The 21,653-nt window shown below is 43.7% G+C and overlaps 1 protein-coding gene across 4 annotated transcripts in view; it reads left to right on the forward strand.

Moving 5' to 3' along the window:
* Window positions 1–2,465: 2,465 nt before the first annotated feature.
* The window catches only part of FAM3C (FAM3 metabolism regulating signaling molecule C), a 33,519-nt gene continuing 14,331 nt past the window's right edge, over window positions 2,466–21,653 (forward strand). For 3 of the 4 annotated variants that reach the window (XM_055808136.1, XM_055808138.1, XM_055808137.1), the window contains exons 1-2: window positions 2,466–2,621; window positions 20,879–20,940. In XM_055808136.1, coding sequence (XP_055664111.1) covers window positions 20,928–20,940 — 13 coding nt within the window. In that variant the 5' untranslated portion in view covers window positions 2,466–2,621; window positions 20,879–20,927. Of the gene's footprint in view, window positions 2,622–3,195; window positions 3,291–20,878; window positions 20,941–21,653 lie in introns of those variants that run through there. The other variant, XM_005242486.4, reaches the window with a different exon arrangement.

Consider the following 21,653-nt stretch of genomic DNA (forward strand, 5'->3'; position numbering starts at 1 on the left):
TCATGTATCCCCATTAGCGCTAGGATGCTAAGGCATGCATCACGTTTAGCTTTCCTGTAATTACATGAAGGAAATGTTTTCAATAAAACAAAACAAAGCATAATGCAGTGTTATGATTTCACTTAGTAAAAAGTAGTAGTTACATGAGAGACAAGAAAGCAAATTCAGGTCAAATGCTAGAAGCACTAGCAAACAAACTCGCCAAAGATGTGAATAAGGCCAACATGGTCATCCTTGTTCAGGACCAATGTAAGACACTTTGGTTTCTGATTTTGCAAAATAAATAGTTACAGTATATGTTTTTCTTAGAGTTTTAACAATGTAATGATAAAACAAGCTATTTTGTTGGTTTATTGTTTTAAATAAACATAAACATTTTGGATTTTAAAATAGTAAATTTAGAAGACATTATGTTGTGATGAAACATTTTGGATGTATGTGACTATGAAACACATTCTGTTTCATACCAAATTTCTTAATCTACAGATGGAAAAAGGTTCAGTTCATCACAGACAACAATAAAAAGCAAAATACACCCCCCCCACACCCCCACCCCAGGTATAGATATTACTTGTACTTCTTAGGGAAGACCTCTACTTAATGGCCATACTACTTTCATTATAAGGTAAATTACAAAAAGAAGAAATTAGAAAAAAGCAAATTTTATAAGGCAAATTAGAACAAAAAGGAGGGAGAAGAGGAAATCAGAACCTTCTTGAGATGCTGTGGAGGCTGGCATACCCCGTCTTCTTTGGATTCTGGCCAGGTGCCACATTTCCAGGAAACTGTGACTCTCCTCCTTGCATGCCTTGTGGTGCCCTTTCAGTCAGGTAAATAGTCAACGGGATTTAATCACAGCCATTCTTAAGTCTTATTTACTTATTTGACTTTGATATAGGTATGTGTATTCTAGGTGTCGGTTATTGTGCAGATAATATTGTTTCTTCTTTTAATAATCTGATACTGCTACTTATGTAATCTTTTAAAAAATGTTTCTTTCTATTGCAAATATTTACTTATCAAAGGAGCCAGCCTCCTTCAGCATACTGACCTGGTTAGTCTGTTAGTAGACAGCGTCACCCAATATGTAATCAGGGAAACATGGTGAAATTTCCTATATTAAGCGGCGCAACTAATGTCAAACTAAGATATGTCTGTATCACCATTTAGAATTCAAAGCTATAAAGACTCTTTTCTTGAGCAATGCTCCCATGGAGTATTTCTTTGCTCAAGTAGAGATTACAGTATGCCTGAAACTTCCATGTGTCATGAGAATTTCCTAAAGAAATTACTTGACTGATGTTCAGATGCTCACCACCCCGTACCAAGGAGCAGTCGGTATCAAAGTATGTTCTTTTAAACCTATTGAAAGGAAGATCTGTTGACCAGATGCGGTTAAAATAAGACGAGGAAACCTCCTTTTGTCTACCTGACTGACGATGTGCGATACGCCCCGTATTTTAGCTGTGGCTCTGTTCTCTGCTGAGAGAAGTGCCACGCTGATTTTGTAAAAACGCTTTCTCTGTGGTTTGACCATAGCGGCACTGACCGAACCTGCCCGGCTGCTGCCCCAGCACTTCCCATATACCCACCCCACCACCGACAGAAACCTTCCTCCGGACAGTAATATGCTGTCCTTCAGCTCACCCCCCGAGCCGTGCCAGCTCGTGGTGGCGTTAGAGGAATACCGGTGCCAAAGAATTAAAATAAAAAAAAAAAAAAAAAAAAAAGGAAAAAGAAACAGCAGCCGCAGAGTGGAGCCAAGGATAAAGAGAAAGGGATTACCCTCTCGTCTAACACTGGAACGCAGACCGGCTCTGTCCTACTGATGGAAAAGTATTTCTTAAAAAAAAAATAAGGTTAGGCTTTGGGTTGATTTGGTTTTTTTTGTGTTGTGGGCTTTGTGTAATTTTTTTTTTTAAGCAAAAAATGTCATTCCTATTGGTAACGGAAGACAACTTCTGGTGTGCTTAGGGGAAGAAAAAAAAAAGTTTTTTAAAGTATAAAAGGAAACAAGCACAACCCGCCGGCCTCCCTCCCGGCCCGGGGCAGCGGGCTGGCTCGCGGGCACACGCAGCACCCCTCGCCCGTGGGTGCGTGGCTGCGGGCGCACACGCGTAGCGCCAGCCGTCGCGAAGCCATCCACGCAGCTGCATCCCGAGGCCCCGCGCCGTGCCGTGCCGCCGGAACGGCTCCGCAGGCAGGCCCCTCGGGGCGGCACGGCCCCGCTGCCTCCGGGACGGCAGCCACCAGTGCCCCTGGGGCCGGCGCAGGAGCCCGCCCGGCCCAGGCGGACCCCGGGGGCCGCGGGAAGGGGTCTCGCCCCGAGCCTTACGCGTACCCCGCCCGCCTCTAACCGGGGCGGCCCGCCCGGCGGCGGCAGGCAGGCGGGGGCCGCGGGGCGTCGGGGGGCGGGCGGGGGCGCGGCTGTGGGGCGGTGCCGCCGCGGCCCCGGTCCGCCACCGGTAGGGGGCGGGCGCTCCGCCTCCAGGCCTTCCTCTGCCTCTGCGGCGGCGGCGGCTCCGCTCGGCTTCCTGCTCCTGGCCGGCGGGCGGGCCGGGGCAGCCTGCGGCGGGGCCGCGGAGGGGACGGGGCGGCGTGCCCACGGCGGTGCAGCCCAGGTAGGGGCTCGCGTTCTCCGCGGGGCTGTGGCGAGGGCCGACGGCCGGGAGCGTCAGGCGCCTGCGCTCCTCTCCCTGGGGCGGCGGGCGGCCACTGCCCCTCCCGCCGGGGACCCGCGGCTGGCTCCGCCGCCCGGGTGCGCGCGTCGCGGTTCTCTGCGCGGGGCAGCCGCTGGCCGCCTGCCCTCGCCTCCCCCGCCGGCTTTGCCCGGCGGCGCAACTTCCCCGGGCCGCCTGGCCCTTTCCCCGTCCCCTCCCGCCCGGGAGCTGCCGCCGGGAGGGGTGAGGCGGGCCGTGGCCCCGGGCGCACATCAGCCGGTCGGCGCACCCGACCCCCGGGGCCCGTCGAGCCGAGCAGCCGGGCGGCGAGCGGGGCGGGTGTCGCCTCCCCCCTGCTGCCCCTTCCCTTCCGCTTCTCCGCCGGCCCGGCGCGGCGCGGCGCTCCCGGCCCGCTGGAGGCTGCGGCGGCGGTGCGGTGCCGGCAGCCGCTGGCCGCCCCGTGCCGGGGAGCGCTGGGCGCTTCGGTGCGCGCCGGGAGGAGGGGGCTGCGTGCGGTGGCGGCGCTCAGCGAGGGTCCTGTTAAATAAGTGAAGCGTTTGCGGTGCGGGCAGCCTCTTGCTGCTGAAACAAAGGCTTAGCGCGGTGGAGAGGCGGTGGTGCTGCTTTTCGGTGGGTTTGTGCTCTTTCTCCGTTGAGTGCGGGATGGTGGGCGCTGGTGGGGGTGGGGTGGAAGGCTCAACTCTTGTTTAACTAAAACACGAAATATACCATTATCAAAAACAGTCGTGAACTGGTAAGGAAGGAGAATGTGCTGTGTGCATCCTGGTTTGCAGAGGGATACTTGTCAAAGGAAAGTCTGTTCCTTTGGTTTCCAGCCTCGGAGTTGCTGAAGCAGGAAAAAATACAGTAATACTATACTTTTTTTTTTTTTTTTTTTTTTTTTTAGTAGCTAAGTGCTACCACACCTTAAGTTACATTTTTGCTTGAGCTGCTGATGGGCTAACTCAACTGATTTCTTTATCTTTCCATTTTCTGACATTTAAAGGAAGGTAAATGGCAGTGTAATAACTTCAGACTTTTGTAAAGGTCTCTGCATATACCGGGTATTCTTTGTAATATTCTGTGTCCCCCATACTGCTTTGCTGGTGAACCTAACTGACTAGCCCTCTTCTTCTAACAAAGTATTTATTTTATTGTTAATACTAATAGGAGAACTATTAAGGAAAAAAAACTTAATAGAAATGGCTAATGGCTGGTTGATGACTATGTACAACAGTAGGTTTTTTTTGGTTTTTTTAAGCCTGCGACACTAATCAAGGTATGAATGTCTTCATTAGCACATATTCCCAGCCCCCAGGGATTTGTTTAAGTATGAAGAAATCTTTTCCATCTATTAGTTTGCATAGCTGTCTATGTGGCAAAACAAGTTTTGTAACTTACTTTAAACTTGCAGATAGGCCCATCAGAAGCTAATAGCCTGGTGGTTTGTGTAATAACATCTAATCATCTCCGGTTGGAGGATGCACTTGGTTTTTTGCAGGCCATAGTTTCCATCTCTTTCCAGCTGTCTGGACCATGTCACCCAGTAAGAGTGCAGAGTCAATACTTAGAAAAGTTGCTTCATGGTATCCAGAAGTTACTGCCTAGCCTCTCTAGGTACAGCCTAAGTGCTTCAGTGCATACGTGCTCTACACAGAATCATAGAAATGTTTGGGTTGGAAGGGACCTTAAAGACCATCTAGTTCTGACCCCCATGCCGTGGGCAGGAATGCCTTCTACTAGGCCAAGTTGCTCCAAGCCCCATCCAACCTGGCCTTGAACGTTTCCAGGGATGGGGCAGCCACAACTTTTCCGGGCAACCTGTTCTACTGCCTCATCACCCACGTAGTGAAGAATTTCTTCCTACTATCTAATCTAAATCTGCCCTCTTTGAGTTTCAAGCCATTATACCTTGTCCTGTCACTACATGCTCATATCAAAAGTCTCTCTGCAGCATTCTCATAGGCCCCCGTTAGGTACTGGAAGGCTGCTGTAAGGTCTCCTGGAAGCCTTCTCTTCTCCGGGCTGAGCAACCCCGACTCTCTCATCCTGTCTTCACAGGAGAGGTGCTCCAGCCCTCTGGTCATCTTTGTGGCCCTGCTGTGGCCTCATTCTGAGAGGTCCCTGTCCTCCTTCTGTTGGGGGCTCCAGCGCTGAATGCAGTACTGCAGGTGGGATCTCATGAGAGTGGAATAGAGGGGGACAATCACCTTCCTTGACCTGCTGGCCAAGCTTCTTTTGATGCAGCCCAGGATACGGTTGGCTTTCTGGTCTGCCTGTGCAATTGTTGGGCCGTGTTGAGCTGCTTGTCATCCAGGACCCCGAAGTCTTTCTCCTCAGGGCTGCTGTCAGTCCGTCCTCCGCCCAGCCTGGGTTTGTGCTTGGGACTGCCCCAACCCACAGGCAGGACCTTGCACTTGGCCTTGTTGAACTTCATGAGGTCCACATGGGCCCACCTCTTGCGCCTGTCAGGGTCCCTCTGGGTGGTCTCCCTTCCCTTCAGTGTGTCACTGCACCCCACAGCTTGGTGTCATCTGCAAACTTGCTGAGGGGGCACTTAATCACAGTGCCCAAGTTGCCAACAAAAATGTTGAACAGCGCTGGTCCCAGTATCAACATCACTTGTCACTGGTCTCCACATGGACATTGAGCCTTTAACTGCAACTCTTTGAGTGCAACCACCCACATTTAATAAGAATTCTCAGTACTTTAAGAAAAGAGTGATAATATAGATGGAATTTGATAATTGAGTGGAACTTTGGCAAGCTAGTATTTAAAAAGTGAACTCCTGAATGTTTAGTTTCCAGTTTTGTTTGGAATATTGGCATACTGTATGAGAAAGGGTTTTTTTTTTCTTCTCTGTAAGGTCTTTAAGAGGGGTTCGTAACATGTAAGCTGAAAAAATACTGGTTTGCTTACAGATTATTTTGTAGTCCAAAAGATAAATCAGTAGCAGACACAGAGACTTGTTTCTTAAGATTTAAATTGTTCAAAGAGAAGTTTTTACTCACATAGAACTTAGGGTCTAGTTTCTAAACCTGCAGTCCCAGTGATGTCAGAGGGTTGACATGTGACTGTAAGTGGCTGCAAGTCTTGCCACTTACATAGGAAATGAGTGCCTTCATGAGCCCTAATATAAATGATACATATGTTCAGGTTTAATTTTTTTCACTAAAATCTGCTGGAAAAAAGTAGGATTTAAGACATAATGACTGTAAACCTGCATGTTTTCTCTGCCACTGGCCAGCTGCACAACCCTGTGACAATTATTTTGCTGTCAAAAGCACTGCAATTGGTGTAATTATTTCACAGTTTAGAATGATCCCTCTGGGAAGGCTCATACTGATCTGAAATTGTCCATAAATCTCAGGATTACCTCAGCAAAAATAGAATATTTAACAGGGTATGAAATCTTGGTGTCTTAAAATGACACTTCATGAGATGGCTGAGCAAATCTGACAGCCTGATGCTGCTGTCCTTTTCCTCCTGACACTCCTAAAAATTGTCTGCTAATCTGGCAGAAAATATATTCTCTTTTACTGGGGTAGCTTTCCTTAGTGATCAAAATCATGTGGAGAAATGGTGAGTGGGCTGGAGTGACCTGGCAGGTAAGCTCACTTTGCTCATAAATTTTCATGCTTCCTAGTACTCTCCAGGCATGAGGTTCAACAACAGGAGAACACGAAAGAGTGGTGATAAGGAGATAACTTTAAACTGCTGTTGCTGCTTGAAACCTCATTTCTTGGCACCAGAATTCTCAATTTGAATATATGCTAAAACATCTGTAACCTGTTAACTAGGTGCTCCTGGCTTTCTATTTCATTGTCTAAAGTGCTGTGGCTAACTGTAAATCCAAGCATAGCCTCCTCATGCTTTTCTTAATGGTATGTGCATCCCAAGAGGACTTCAGGATTTTTTTTCTTAAATAAATATTTTTTTTCTGGATAATTTGTAGTTCTAATTCTGTGCTGTAATTTGTTTGCATCTGCCTGCATCTTGACGTTATTCACAAATTTTAAAAGCTTACCCCAATTCACTAATCAAAGTAATCGATGATAATATTAAATATTTTACCAAGGCTTCCTGAAATCCAGTCATGCTTAAGTTTACACAAGGAGTTAGTTATCAATAGTTACTGTTTTGGAATTGTTCAACTATGTTATATGTTCCTTATATACAGTACCATATTTTTGTGATATAAAAATAGTTTGTGTCTTCATTTGCAGACAGAGCTGAAATTTTTTCCAGCTCTTTGTTGGAGCTCAGGGCGAAGAGGGTATGGAAGAGACTTTGTGGGAGAGCAGAGAAACTTTGGAAAACTGTCAGGGCAGAGAGAGCTGCTGGAGTAAACTCTGCCCTGGATTTAATGTGCGCTGCTGTTGAGTCAGTTTTAATGGCAGAAAGTTGCACAATGTGTTTATATGTACAAAAGCACAGTAGTTTTCATGGGTGTCCGGTTAAAATGTTAACATCAAAATAGGTGACACTTACAGACTCCCATCTGTTCATAAGACTTGCTTTTTTGTGACTGGCTGACTGCCTTTCCTTCTCCCTCCAGTTTGTTGGGCTTTTTTGTTGTTTTGTTTTGTTTTTTTTTAATCTGAGAAGAAAGTAGCCATCTCCTAGTAGCAATGACTTTTTTTTTCTTGATCTGTTTTGGTATCGCTAGTTAGTTCAGTCATCATTTCACAAACATTTAAGCTGGTACTACTGCTGCTAGAGAGCTGCTGTCATGCCCCCAGATGCTTTTTTCTGCTTTTGGGTCAGCGCAGATACCTCACCTGGTACTTGCAAGAGCTGCTTGATGGAACTACCATGGGCTGGTTTTTGCTTGTCAGCTGAACATCAGTGACACCTGAATGGTTTGGAACTGTATTCAAGTTGATTCAGGCAGAAGTTTATTACAGGAATTCCTGTAATAATTAGTGAATTTCTTTTAACAGCATGATCCAGAGAGGCATGGCATCAGGAGCTGTTACAGTATACACTGATTGCGTATCTGTGACTTTGTCAGCTATGTATAGAGTCTCAGTGGTATGCTCACTGTGGTAAGCAGCCTTCTGTCACTGAGGGATGCTGTTCCTTAAATTAGTTCATGTATACTTAATGTGGCAAATTTTTCCATAGGTGATGACATGCAGTAATTTCCTATCCCATGTAACTTTAATTTGTCCCACCTATGATGATTCTTAGCTTTTAAAATATCAAAGGATAGAAGACAGCTATGTTGGATTTTGGTTGGTGGGGTGTGTACCAATGGTTAACTAAATATTGAAGTATACAAAGTATATATATTTATAAATAAAAATATAAAAAGAATACATTTCCCCTAGATTATTTTTTTTTTTGCTGTGAAGTTAATTCTTCTTGGATATGGTTTATGTGTTTGGTACTGGTCACTGAAAGATTGCACCTAGCCAGGAGGTATGTTATGGATCTTTGTTCTAATCCCTTCATGCTCAGAAACTAGTCTGGAGACTGAAATTTTTGTTGCTGTTTGTGTCTTCAGTAGGAAGGAGTGAGTCACTCTAGAGCTGTTAAGTATCATGTGACTGACCAACTTCCTCTCTATTTCTGAGCATCTTCCACCTCATCACTCACAAATGATGGCTTGTCTAGTGCTGACACAGGTGAGTAGCAATGACTTGCCTGTACCACAGGAGCACTGGGATTCTGAGTGCCTTATGCAGCATGGAGGTTATTGTCATGGAATCATTTAGGTTGGAAAAGACCTTTGAGATCATCAAGTCCAGCCGTTAACGCAGGACTGCCAAGTCTATTACTAACCATGTCCCTAAGCACAACGTCTATGCGTTTTTTAAACGCCTCCAGGGGTGGCAATTCCACCACCTCCCTGGGCAGCCTGTTCCAGTGCTTCAGCACCCTTTCGGTGAAGAAGTATTTCCCAATATTCAATCTAAACCTGCCCTGGCAGAACTTGAGGCCATTTCTTCTTGTTCTGTTGCTTGTTACTTGGGAGAAGAGACCAACCCCCACCTGCCTGCAGCCTCCTGTCAGGCAGCTGTAGGGAGTGATAAGGTCCCCCTGAGTCTCCTCCTCTCCAGGCTAAACACCCCCAGTTCCCTCAGCTGCTCCTCACAAGACTTGTGCTCCAGATCCCTCACCAGCCCCGTTGCCCGTCTCTGGACACGCTGCAGCCCCTCTGCTCCCTCTTGCAGTGAGGGGCCCAGAGCTGAACACAGGGTTTGAGGTGCGGCATCACCAGTGCCCAGTACAGGGGGGGCGATCACTGCCCTGGTCCTGCTGGCCACACTATCTCTGACACAAGCCCAGATGCTCTTGGCCTTCTTGGCCACCTGGGCACCCTGCTGGCTCATGTTCAGCCAGCTGTCAACCAGCACCCCCAGGTCCTTTTCCTCCAGGCAGCTTTCCAGCCACTCTGCCCCAAGCCTGTAGCGCTGTGTGGGGTTGGTGTGACCCGAGTGCAGGACCCGGCACTTCTTCTTGTTGAATCTCGTAGAACTGGCCTCAGCCTGTCCAGATCCTTCTGTAGAACCTTCCTACCCTCAAACAGATCAACACTCCCCCCCAACTTGGTGTTGCCTGCAAACTTACTGAGGGTGCACTCAATCCCCTTGTCCACAGTGTTGATAAAGGTATTAAACAGGACGGGCCCTGGAGAACACCACTTGTGACCGGCCACCAACTGGAGGTGACTCCATTCACCACCACTCTTTGGCCTTGGCCATCCAGCCAGCTTTTATCCCACAAAGAGTATAGCTGTCCAAGCCCTGAGCAGCTAGTTTCTCCAGGAGAGCGCTGTTGGAGATGCTGTCAAAGGCTTTACTAAGGTCCAGGTAGGCAGCATCCACAGCCTTTCCCTCATCCACTAGGTGGATCATCTTGTCATAGGAGATCAGGTTCGTCAAGCAGGACCTGCCTTTCATAACCCCATGCTGGCTGGGCCTGATCCCCTGGTTGTCCTGCACGTGCTGTGTGGCACTCGGGATTGACCTGCTCCATAACCTTCCCTGGCACTGAGGTCTGACAGCCCTGTGGTTTCCTGAGTCCTTGTACCTGCCCTTCTTATAGATGGGTGTCACTTTGGCTAACTTCCAGTCTTCTGGGACCTCTCCAGTTCATCAGGACTGTTGATAAATGATGGAGAGCAGCTTGGCGAGCTCATCCACCAGCTCCCTCAGTATTAGTCACCAACAGCAGTCTCTTACCTGCAATATGGTCCCCCTTGGCCCCTCTGCGTGTTGGGCCTGCTGTGCTGTGGCTACCCCTCCTCCCCAGAGCTGACGCAGAGGATGCTTTCTCTGCTGGGTGCTCCACTCAGCCAGTGGCATGTGCTTTATCCTGCCAAGGCCCAAAGGCCTGCCAAAGTGCTGCCTCACATGGGAGACGTGCGGATGAGACGTGGCCCTTTGGTGGAGCACAGGGTTTTGTATCTCTTGGAGCAAGAGGAGGGGGGGATGCTAACAGTGCTCTGAGAGGTGACTGTCATCAGGGAATACCTTCCTCAGAGGCACGTGGCTGCTTAGCAAAGGTTAACATCCTTCTTCACTGTGAGGCCTCAGATCGTGCTGAGCTTTTGTTAAAGAACATTAAATGCTGGGTAGTATCATAAGTCCTTTTCTTTGTCAGCAGTGTGTGGTGATGTCCTTTGCTACTATCAGTACCCTTTATCCTCACTGACTTGCAAAGTATGTAGGAGCTCATGCATCACTATGTGGTCTCACTGTGCAGTTCTGTGATGAGGCTGGTGTAGTGGTCTGTGCAGTAAATCTCACTCATAAGATGATGGTCTCATTCTGACATTTTAAAGCCACTATCTAGAGGCTGGTTGTGCCTGAGGAGAAGAATAGTACGGAGGAGCAGGGCTGGTCTTCCTGCAGTAAGCTTACAAAATCATAGAAAAGTTTGGGTTGGAAGGGACCTTAAAGACCATCTAGTTCTGATCTCCATGCCGTGGGCAGGAATGCCTTCTACTAGGCCAAGTTGCTCAAAGCCCCATCCAACCTGGCCTTGAACGTTTCCAGGGATGGGGCAGCCACAACTTTTCCGGGCAACCTGTTCTACTGCCTCATCACCCACGTAGTGAAGAATTTCTTCCTACTATCTAATCTAAATCTACCCTCTTTGAGTTTCAAGCCATTATACCTTGTCCTGTCACTACATGCCCATATCAAAAGTCTCTCTGCAGCATTCTCATAGGCCCCCGTTAGGTACTGGAAGGCTGCTGTAAGGTCTCCTGGAAGCCTTCTCTTCTCCGGGCTGAGCAACCCCGACTCTCTCATCCTGTCTTCACAGGAGAGGTGCTCCAGCCCTCTGGTCATCTTTGTGGCCCTGCTGTGGCCTCATTCTGAGAGGTCCCTGTCCTTCTTCTGTTGGGGGCTCCAGCGCTGAATGCAGTACTGCAGGTGGGGTCTCGTGAGAGTGGAATAGAGGGGGAAAATCACCTTCCTTGACCTGCTGGCCAAGCTTCTTTTGATGCAGCCCAGGATACGGTTGGCTTTCTGGTCTGCCTGTGCAATTGTTGGGCCGTGTTGAGCTGCTTGTCATCCAGGACCCCGAAGTCTTTCTCCTCAGGGCTGCTCTCAGTCCGTCCTCCGCCCAGCCTGGGTTTGTGCTTGGGACTGCCCCAACCCACAGGCAGGACCTTGCACTTGGCCTTGTTGAACTTCATGAGGTCCACATGGGCCCACCTCTTGAGCCTGTCAGGGTCCCTCTGGGTGGTCTCCCTTCCCTTCAGTATGTCACTGCACCCCACAGCTTGGTGTCATCAGCAACCTTGGACCTATAAAGGAATTATTTGTAAAGCTCCTTTCCTGTTTCTGCTTGCTTGCTTGATAACTTTATTTAAAATGGGCCCCAGCATGAAATGATGCATTGTAACCATAGCCTGAAATATCTCGGTGGTCGTGTGTGATTATACTAAATCATAGTTATTACACGTATGTTAATTCTTCTTCAGGCTGTAACCTTTTTGTATTGTGCTTCTATTGAGAATTGCTGTATGGGACAGGATGCATGGTAGTGGTGCATTATTCTGGTAACTGGTTTGGTGGTATTTTTATTGTTACAAATATGCAATAGCAGCTGTCGTACACTTGAAATGTCTACTGGATTCTGGCAACAACTCATTTCAAGTGAGGTGTGATGATGTTGCAGATAAATGCATTGCAAAGCTTTACTTACTCCTTCCTGTTGTGAAGGGATTGAACAGACTTCGCTGTATTATGAAATTGAGGTGGTAGTTTATTTCTTAAAAAAAACAAAACAGAAGACAAATCAGTGGTTTTGAATTTTTGAACAGGTGGCAACTGCAGCAGTGCTTCAGTTATGATATATTTTGTTCATCATTTGGCAGATTAAAGTTAAATTTTTATTGTCTTAAATCTCTGTTGTAAGGTCTATGTACTTTGTGATGAAGTTAGAAAGCAAGTGGGTGAATGTGTTTCAGCAAATTGTCCTTGAGGATTTTATCTATCTGAATTTCCCTATGTGACTTTTTCCAGCCTGGGAAATACAGGGTTGAGTTTCTCTTTATTAGGTACATTAGCAGCAATGGTACAGTTCACTTTATCACATATAGTATGGATTTTAGGGACAGTAAAATAAAACCCATTTTTAAATATATGGCCCAGTAAATTTTGTGTAGTATTTGGGAAGAGTATACAAAGTATGTATTGGGTGCTTATGAGGTTTGGAGCTTTGGTAGTTTTGTTTTGTTTTGTTTGGGGTGGGTGGGTGTTTGGGGTTCTTTTGTTGTTGTTGGTTTTTTAATTGCAAAAAGAATGCCGATTGAGTTTCATTCTCAGTGGGATGGATGCCTTAGTACTTTTACCTTGGGCTTCCCAGGCTTCAGGAGGATTTTTCTGTGTCTGAAACTGACCAGTTTGTGTGTTGCCGAAGGTGAAAGTATTGGATTGGTGGCACTAGCATAAGCTTGCATGGTCAGTGATTTCAGTGGTCATTTGGAAAATATTTGTTTTGCACATCAGGTATCAAAACATTCTGGCATAATGCTTCTTCTCATGTATGTTTCCCTTCTTACAAGTGAAACCACATAGTCATATTTGTGACATAGGTCATGCAATATTAGCTGAATTACCTATTTTTAAGTATGGGTTTCATTTGCTAGATTTACAGGGTTTTCATTTGCAGTTGATAGAAATAAAATCTGGTTTTAATGAGCAAACACTTCGGATCTAATTCAGTGTAGTCAGAATACCAAGCTGAATCTTACACCTATGTTAAAGAGTACAATTCCGGTGGTATCATTTTTGTAAGAGTTAATTATTATACTTCATGGTAGTATTTGTCTCAAAGGAGAGAAAAAAAATCCATACTGGGGAGTCTGTAAATTGTTCTGTGTGGGCAAACCTTTTGCCTGTGTGGAGTTCTGCCATAACCACAAGGAATTCATATAGGTGTAGGAGTGCCTGTAGGGAAGAACTACTTGTGTCACAGCCTGTGTCATCAGAACATACAAATGGTGCATGATTATGCAATAAAATCGAACTACAGTATTACTACTCTAAGAATTCAATTCTTTTCTATGTGTGCTCTTCACCAGTTTCAAATTAAATTAATTTTGTAAAGGTGGTGGAGAAACTATGCATAGTCTAGCAGAAGGCAATCATCTGGGTAAGGAAATGCATCTTGTATTTGAATAAAATGATTATGTTAGAAGCCTGGATTCCTAGTCAAATTTAGACTTGGAGTGATTTTGACTGTCTCAGCTGTTCAGTCCATGGCATGTAATTCAGGTTGGCACAACCACTGGTTTAAAACCAGAGCTCACATAAGAATAGCTAATGCTGTCCCTGAAATACCTAATCCACTGTGTAATTTTGTGTAGAACACCACCACCACTCTGAACTGCTTGAAAATTACAGACTGAAATATCTATTACCAGAGGCAGAATTAAACAAAATGTTTCACTGATTGCGTTTTATGAGATAGGAAAAGGTACAATGTTTTGGGGTTTTTTTTTCAGTTGTTCTCTGACAGGAAGCAAAATGTATCTGCTAATCATTGAGGAAGGCGGTTTGTGCTGCAAAAAATAAACACTGTCCTAATCTGCTCATGACTCAGAAATAAAAATAAATGCTCAAGCCTTTTTTTTTTTTTTTTTTTTTTTTCCCCTTTGTACCTTTGGTACTAAGTAATTTTGAATGCCTATCTAATTCTGGTACAGTGTACTTGGTATGCTATTCATATTAACAGATAGTAAATACAGATAAAACCAGCTATAACATTATTTGATCATTTTTGAAAGTATACAAACCTTTAAATCCTGTTAGGGGGGTTCCCTCTAAATATAATTAAAAGCATATCAGGCTGATGCAGATTTAGTATTATATATATATGGGTACAGATTTCCATATAATGGTGTAGAAATAGGGGATTAATTTTGTAGAAGATACTAACTTGCACCTTGTAGGCTACTTGGGTTAAGAAAACCCCTCTCTTGTACTTTTCCAGACTTTTATGATGATTTAAAGCCTTTTTTTTTTTTTTTTAATTTCTTGTTTATCCTTGTAGCTGGAAAGTTGTTTTTCTTCAGCACTATGGCTACATATATTTAAGCAGCAACCAGTAGATATTGAGATAGTCCATCTCAGCATCTTTTAAAAGAATTTTTAAATTGCACCTTGGAGACAAGAGAAGGAGGCGTCCATTCCTTACTTTTCTCTCTTTGTTTTCACAGTTCCTTGCAAAGCAAACCTGATTCTTTTAGCCCTTAGTTGTTTTATTTAGGTCATGTAATTGTTATCTAGATTCTTCTACTTGGGGATTATGCTTTAAGATAGACTTTAAAAGAACTACATAGGGGTCTCAGTTAAAAGTCTAGGTAGCGCATAGAGCAGCGTATTTTTTGTTTCTTTAGGCAGAGCAGAATAATTACTTTTTGTCTCACACACAGCAATCCTGTTGGTACAGCTCACAATGAGGAGTTACGCTTCTGCAGCAGTACTACATTGTTGATTCCAATATTAGAGAGCTACTATAATCTCTCAAAAATTTTTTTTTCATTACTGCTGCCTGTTTGGCTGCACTTCATGTCTGTTTTGAAGTGTATTACTTTCTGGTTTGCTCAATATCATTGTTGATTTTGGGACCTTTTTCTAATAAGCTGAGGTCAGAATTCAAAATTATCTTGACCTTCTAAATTCTTGCCTCCCATCTTTGCTTGTTTTTGCATGCCTGTTTCATAAGTATAATCTATGCATGCTATCAAATTGCTAATGGAAATACTGTTACCCTGAGAATGAAGCAGACTAATCTGCATGTTTTGTTATTTTCCGTAAGAAGTTTTCAAATATGACTGTAGTACAGAAGTACATTCCAGGCCCAGTGATGGGCTTGGCAGTCCTGGATTAGCAGCTGGACTCGATCTCAAAGGTGTTTTCCAACCTAAATGATTCTGTGGTTCTAAGTCGCCAAAGTTTTTGTGCACAGTAAGTAGGGCAGAGGTTGGTGTCCTGGTTTCAGCTGGGATGGCGTTAATTAGCTTAGGAGCTAGCACAGTGCTGTGTTTTGGCTTTGATGTGAGACTTTTCAGTCCCTCAGGCCTTCTTAGCAAAAAGGCTGGAGGGGCACGAGGGGTTGGGAGGGGACACAGCCAGGTCTGCTGACCTGAACCAGCCAAAGAGGTATTCCATACCATGGGACGTCGTGCTTGGTATATATATACCTGGGGTTGGCTGGGGCAGGGGGGTTGTTGCTTGGGGACTGGCTGGGCATCGGTCCGTTGCGTTGTGCACCTCGTGTTCCTTTCTTCCTCTGGATCTTCTTCTTTCCCTCGCCCCTTCCATTATAACTGTTACTGTCGTTATTGCTCTTTCATTTTTATTCTGTTTCAATTACTAAATTGTTCTTATCTCAACCTTTGAGTTTTACATTCCTTTCCAACTCTCCTCCCCATCCCTCTGGGTGAGGGGGGAGGGAGTGACCAGCTGTGTGGTACTTAATTACCAGCCGGGGTTAAACCACAACGGTAGGGCACATGTCACTTGGGCACAGTGTCATGTATGCCATGGCACCGTTGCTGGGCAAGATTGTTGAGCAAGGCTGATAAAGAATTGGCCAAACTGAATTACATTTAGCTCATGACTGAAATCTGGACTTCATTCAGTATTGTGTCAGTGTGGCATATTAATAAGAACTATTTGTGTGTATTTTATCAATTACTTTACTGACTTTAATACAACTTCCTCTTGCACCTTGATTCTGGGAAGAAAATTGGTTTGATGACCATCATATCTGATACATGAACATTGAAAGAACTCACTCTTGGCATGTTAGAACCTTTGTATTATTTAATAAAACATGATGATTTGCTTGGCAGGATTATTTACTCGTAGTTTTCCTAAATGAAGTTATAATACAAGCTCCCTGTGTGAAGTACCTGGCAGGGTCCCCTTGAGAGACACAGGTCACTTCCAAAAGCAAGTGTCTGCTGCTCCGCTGATTGAAGCTAGTTTTAGTATGTATCAAAACATCTGTAGCTGCTATGTGGTTCCTACATACTAAGTTTGTCAGATTTGTGTTGTCTGTCATCCTCACACAGAGCAGAGTGGGGGAAAGCCCTTTTCACTCTTCCCTTTTTTAATGTAAGCTGCTGTTTTCTCTTTTTCTTATACTTCTGTTCTGTTGCCCTGTGTATAGTATTTTGGCTGTCGTGAGGGATACTTGGAATGGCTTTGGCACTGGAAATTGCAACATCTGAAAACTGCCCCTGCCTTGGGACAAAATACAATGCACAAGGGTGGGTGGAGTAAAAAAAAAGCAACCAGTAACCTCAGCTCCCATCCATCTTTTCGCATATCCACTCCCTAGTAGTTTTCATCCAGAATAAATAACTCTTTCTGCACAGACAGATGTGCAACTCCATGTAGGGAGCTGGACAATGATATGCAGCGTTCAAAACCAATTTATAATCTTGTAACTTTTTGTCTTCTCTGGTTCAGTGCGATGTCTACCTTTTCCTTCCTATCCTTGAGGGATTGAGCAATGCATGTGCTGGGCTTTGCCGAAAGAACAGTTTCTCAGCTTACTAATATGACAGCACCAGCTTCCTGCCTGTCTGCTAATTTTTCTCTTATTCCTATTGTTGAGTCAGTCATGTTCTGTTGGTTCAGAGAGAACTTTCTATGTCAGTTTAACAAAGCATTCCCTTCATCTTTGTTTTTTACTACCATTTCACAGCTTTACACACTGGAATGTTACCATCTCGCTGGAACAGCATGGCTCGCTAGCTGAGCTTGGCTGAAGGTGGGCACTGCTGAAGCCTTGTAAGAAAAATATCTGCCAGCTACTGACAAGACACCTGACCCTGCTAGCCTGTAGACCACGATGTCTTTGTAGTTTTGTGTGGACATGGCTTATGTAGTTGAGAGAGGTCACTGGTCTGAACGTCTTGCCACTGATTTGGCTCCTGTGAATTAATGATGACAGGCAGCGAGGCTCAGAAAGCTCTTCAGCAGATGTGGTTGGTGAGAAAGGACATGTCCACACCTTTAGCGTTGAGTGAGGTCGTAGGAAAAGGAGAGCACACTCCTCCAGCCTCATGAAGAGTTGCACAAGATTTCTTTGACAAATAGGAATATTGGAGGTTTAACAGGATAGCTGAAATTCACAGTGATACTCATCCTGTGAATGAATGTGTGTGCCCTGTGCAGGTATTTGACTGTGCTTACTGTAACTACAGTTTGTTCTGACTTAAAACACCTTTACTGCTGTCTGTGATAGATACAGACTTGCAGTTTGCCACATCTCTCCTTCCAGTAGGCCACCCTGGGAAAGAACAACTTCCTTTCTCTTGGTGTAAAGGAAAACCAGCATCTGAAGGCACCAGCTTTAGGTTCTTCTGCACATCATTTCTTGTTTCAAGGCTCTTGGTGCTGCATGCGTGGGATTTTTTCATTTCTGCTGCCTAAGTTTTAGACCTTGACTGATAAACCTCTGAAGTTCTGCACTAAGAAAACAATCTGCAGGAAAAGAAAATCCATGTTTCACAGACAGACTGTATAACGCTTCCCAGAACTTTCCATTTTACTTTGACTTCTAGATATTGGTCACCTCTATTGCCTGTTTTGTGGTGCTGTCCTTGGCCTTTTCATCTGTGTAGAGTTCTGCTGTACTCATCTGATTGCTGTCTGTAGACCCTGCTAGAGACTGCACTGCTACCTCAGTCTCTGACAAGTGATGGGTGTGAGGCTTCTTGTACCGCCTGACAAAGATAAATTATGCTAATGTAGTAATAAAGTGATTATTTATATTACTGGGCTTTCATAAGTCAAGAAGATTCTGAAGTTGCAATTATTCTGTCCCGCTTGATGGAATCTTATATCAGAGGAGAAAAATAGTGTTTGGGTTTTTTTAGCCCATTCCTAAAGCAGTCAAAGAGGAAAAAAAAAGTGTTTGTGCATCTGAGTCTGAGCAACCTTGGTTGTGGTCCTGTGTTCTTTGTTTTTAAATGATCCTAAAATACTCACTTAGAAACTCCAAATACATGTTTATATCACTTCTGTAATTCCCATTATGAGTTCTAATGGGGGATAATGGCCTATAAGTATTCATAGGGGCTCGTGGGCTGTCCTATTTTATTCCTGTTCTGTCTTGAATTAAAAAAGACCCTTTAAGACAGTACTGTATAGGAAGAGGACTTGGCATTCATAAATTATTCCTTTGCAGCTGGAAAATGCTGTGCAATGTTTTATCTGTACTGTAGAATTCCTGTATTTATTCTGTAGATCAACCCCACATTTTTTTGATATGCTGTAATTTAGGCGAAGAATCAAAATCACTTTTAAAATTCCTTTCAAGTTGAGGCGTAACATACTCATTTTTACTTCTTCTAAATCAAAACCATTTCACACTTAAAAATGCATCTTACCTGTTATGTGTTGGCTGATGGCAACAAATAATAATCAGACACAGGCGGGTGGGTGTGCTGGGATAAAGGCATTCTGCAGTCAACATTGGATTGTGATCGTTTCACTGTAGTTTCTGTTGATTTTGTTCATATTCCTGCTTTCATGTCTTGAACTCATTATATGTTTTTGTTTATAGTGTAAAAGAAGTAACTTTTTTCCAGCACTGGCTTAAAACAAGCTTGTGGTTGTTCAAACTACAGACAGTGTTTATTTTAATGTTGATATATTTCTTGGGGCAGGGAGGGGAGAGGAAGTTGCTTAGAATAATTCTGTTCACAGTTATATAAAATGAGTTTATCTGCCCTGGAAGATTCTTTTTGCCTTCTTACAAGACAGATAACTACTAGACTTTCACTGAAAGAAGGTATTATATATGGATATGATATATGTGGTTATAAATATTATGGACATACTATGTCTGTAATATGCTATGTGATTTCCTGTGTAGTACAACCTTAGCATTCAAGAACATTTGTCTGCTTTTCAAACTTCATTGATTGTTTTCAGATTCTTATGGAGTAGAAGTATTTCTATACTTGTATTTGTTTTTTTCCGGTTTATTTCTCTGCTGGGTGTTTTCTTGGAAACTCTAAGCAACAGAGCACAATGACAGTGTCTGTGGCAAAGATGATCTGGACACAATTCATGGAACTTACAAATAATGAGTTAAGTGAAGGCAACAGGTTGTTTGCTTAATGTCAGTTTCTCCTCCCTAGTGTAGACCATGAGATCCACTTTTTTGATCTCCAAATTATTATTTGCATTTCCTGACTTTTAATAACAGTAATTTTTCAAATAATTTCTAAAGATAATGGTTTTTGATGATTTTTTAAATCATCATAGGACTGCAGTGTTAAGGATGCTGTAGCTTTTGTGATGGGGGCGTAGGAACAGCTACTTGGATTAGAATGGTAGTTCATTATGTGATTTCAAATTTGGCCTTAATGTAGATGATCCAGCAAGATCCCTGAATGCCAGTAGTTGGGGTTTTTCTTCCATATTAAATGTATTTATGCAGCAAAATACAAACTTAGAAATAGGGGGGTTTAATACAGAAGTGAAATACTGATTACAGACTGTGATTTGTCTGAATGCCTTGTATTTTTGAAAGTAACTGAGGGCTTTTTCTTATGATGATAAGAATAGAAGCAATGAGATGAACAGTTCAGGTAGCATAATGTTTTTGAGCAAATTCTAGTTTTAGTTAATTTAAAAGAAATTTTTACATGCTTAGTCTGCTTAAATGTTCTAAAACAAATTACTGTGTTTCTAATAGATATGTTGTATTTCATTAGTAAAGATTACAATGTTTGACGCACCTGATTTGCATAGACACCGTGTCAGTGCTGAGGGTGCCAAGTGGCTGCAGGTGTCTATGCAGCACAGTCTTTGCTCTGTGCTTCTTGAGTTGGGAGCGGGGGGAAACTTGAGAATGATGATGTTCAGGCTCCGTGCAGTGTGGGCAGAACATAACCGTGGTGCAGAGCCAGCAGCAGCTGTGGCTCTGCAGGCAGAGGGCAAGAGTTCTGCTACAGTCCAGGGACAAGGGGTTGCTTGAGAATGCAGTAGCCTTTGAGCAGTCTGTGTAGCTTGTGGCCTGTGCTGACTTTGTGGTGGCAAGCTCTTCTCAGGAAGAAAGTTTTTCGTGTGCTTATGTGTTGTTTGCTCGTAGGTGATGATTTTCAGTTCATTCTGAAATAGTCTCAGTTCTAGGCTGGTGCTTCTGTCAGCGTTGACAATCACGTGAATCTTCTGAATGCTGCCATGAGTGGCAAATGTATTACAATTCTGTAATGTGCAGATTAAAGTATTAGGATAACCTCCTTCTAGTTTCATTGAGTGCAGTTGATGCAGTATCCTAAAGGCCAAAATACTTTAATCTTTCTCCCTGTAATGCATAGTTTGCTAGGTTATATTACCAAATAACTTGCATCTGAAAGTTGCTAGGATTTTGAAGCAATGCAGATGGAGTTGTTGATGTTTATCGCATAGTTTAGGAAATCAAAGACTGCTTGTACATAGCACTATTAAATACTTACGTTGCAGATTGAAGAGTTGAAAGTATAATGGAATTTGTAGCGGATTTGATGAAATTAATTTAATGTTTTTTCAAAACAGTTGTTTTGTGGAGTAACAAATGAAAGCAATACATCAGAAATCCATCTTAAGTCTCATCCCTTTACTGTGAGTGTTAAGAATTAGATATTCAGGGTGATAGTAATTAATGTTACTGGCTAGAAAAATCTGTGTTGGTTTTTGCTTATTTGGCTGTAATTACAATTATGTGCCTTTTTTTTTCCCTAGGTGGCTATTTTAATGCAGTAGTGTCATTAGTGTTGGCTGAAGACTAAACATGAGAATAGCGGGTAAGTATGCTCAGTAAAATCAGACTTTTGCCGCTTGTGAAACAAGTGCTATAAACAGCATTAACAACTTGTGACCATATGGTTTTAAAATAACCTTAACTGGCATAACAGGCACTGCTGTCGCATTTTAGTTGATCTTTAATGAAACTCATTTTGGAATTTGGGACAGTCCAAGAGCAAGCAGCTGGTTAAAACGCTTCAGCTGATCTGCAGTGACTGATTAAGGTGCCATGACTTGACATACTTTGACTGCTAATTCAGCAAGATGATGAAGGAATAAGGAAATAGCCAGTTGATGTCTTAAGCAACTTTTTTCCATGCCTCACACCTCGATCAAAAGTGCTATGGACTGTTACAAGAGTGTGTGAAACTTCCTGAATGGTTACTGGGAGGTTGAAAGCTATAAAAGCCTTTTCATGGAGGTAAGTTACTGTCGTAAGGGTTTGAGAAAGTGAGTCTACTTGACAGAAGGTATAGTGGCTGTGAAAAGACCTTTGCCAATATAACACGGCAATAAAATATTATTTTTGACGTTTCCTTGCAGTAGAATAGCCTGTGTGGCAATTGAATGGTTTTGAGTTTCTGATGCATCGTGCTTTTATCGATAGTTGTAGTGTTACCTTGCAGAAGGAGCAACTAGTTGGCTCTCCTAGGGGAGAATGACACCCTCTTTTCCAAGAGTTGCATGTTAACCTTCTTAATACATTAAATTA

Source organism: Falco peregrinus, chromosome 6 (genome assembly GCF_023634155.1).
Source record: "Falco peregrinus isolate bFalPer1 chromosome 6, bFalPer1.pri, whole genome shotgun sequence".
In the NCBI taxonomy this organism is placed as follows: Eukaryota; Metazoa; Chordata; class Aves; order Falconiformes; family Falconidae; genus Falco; species Falco peregrinus.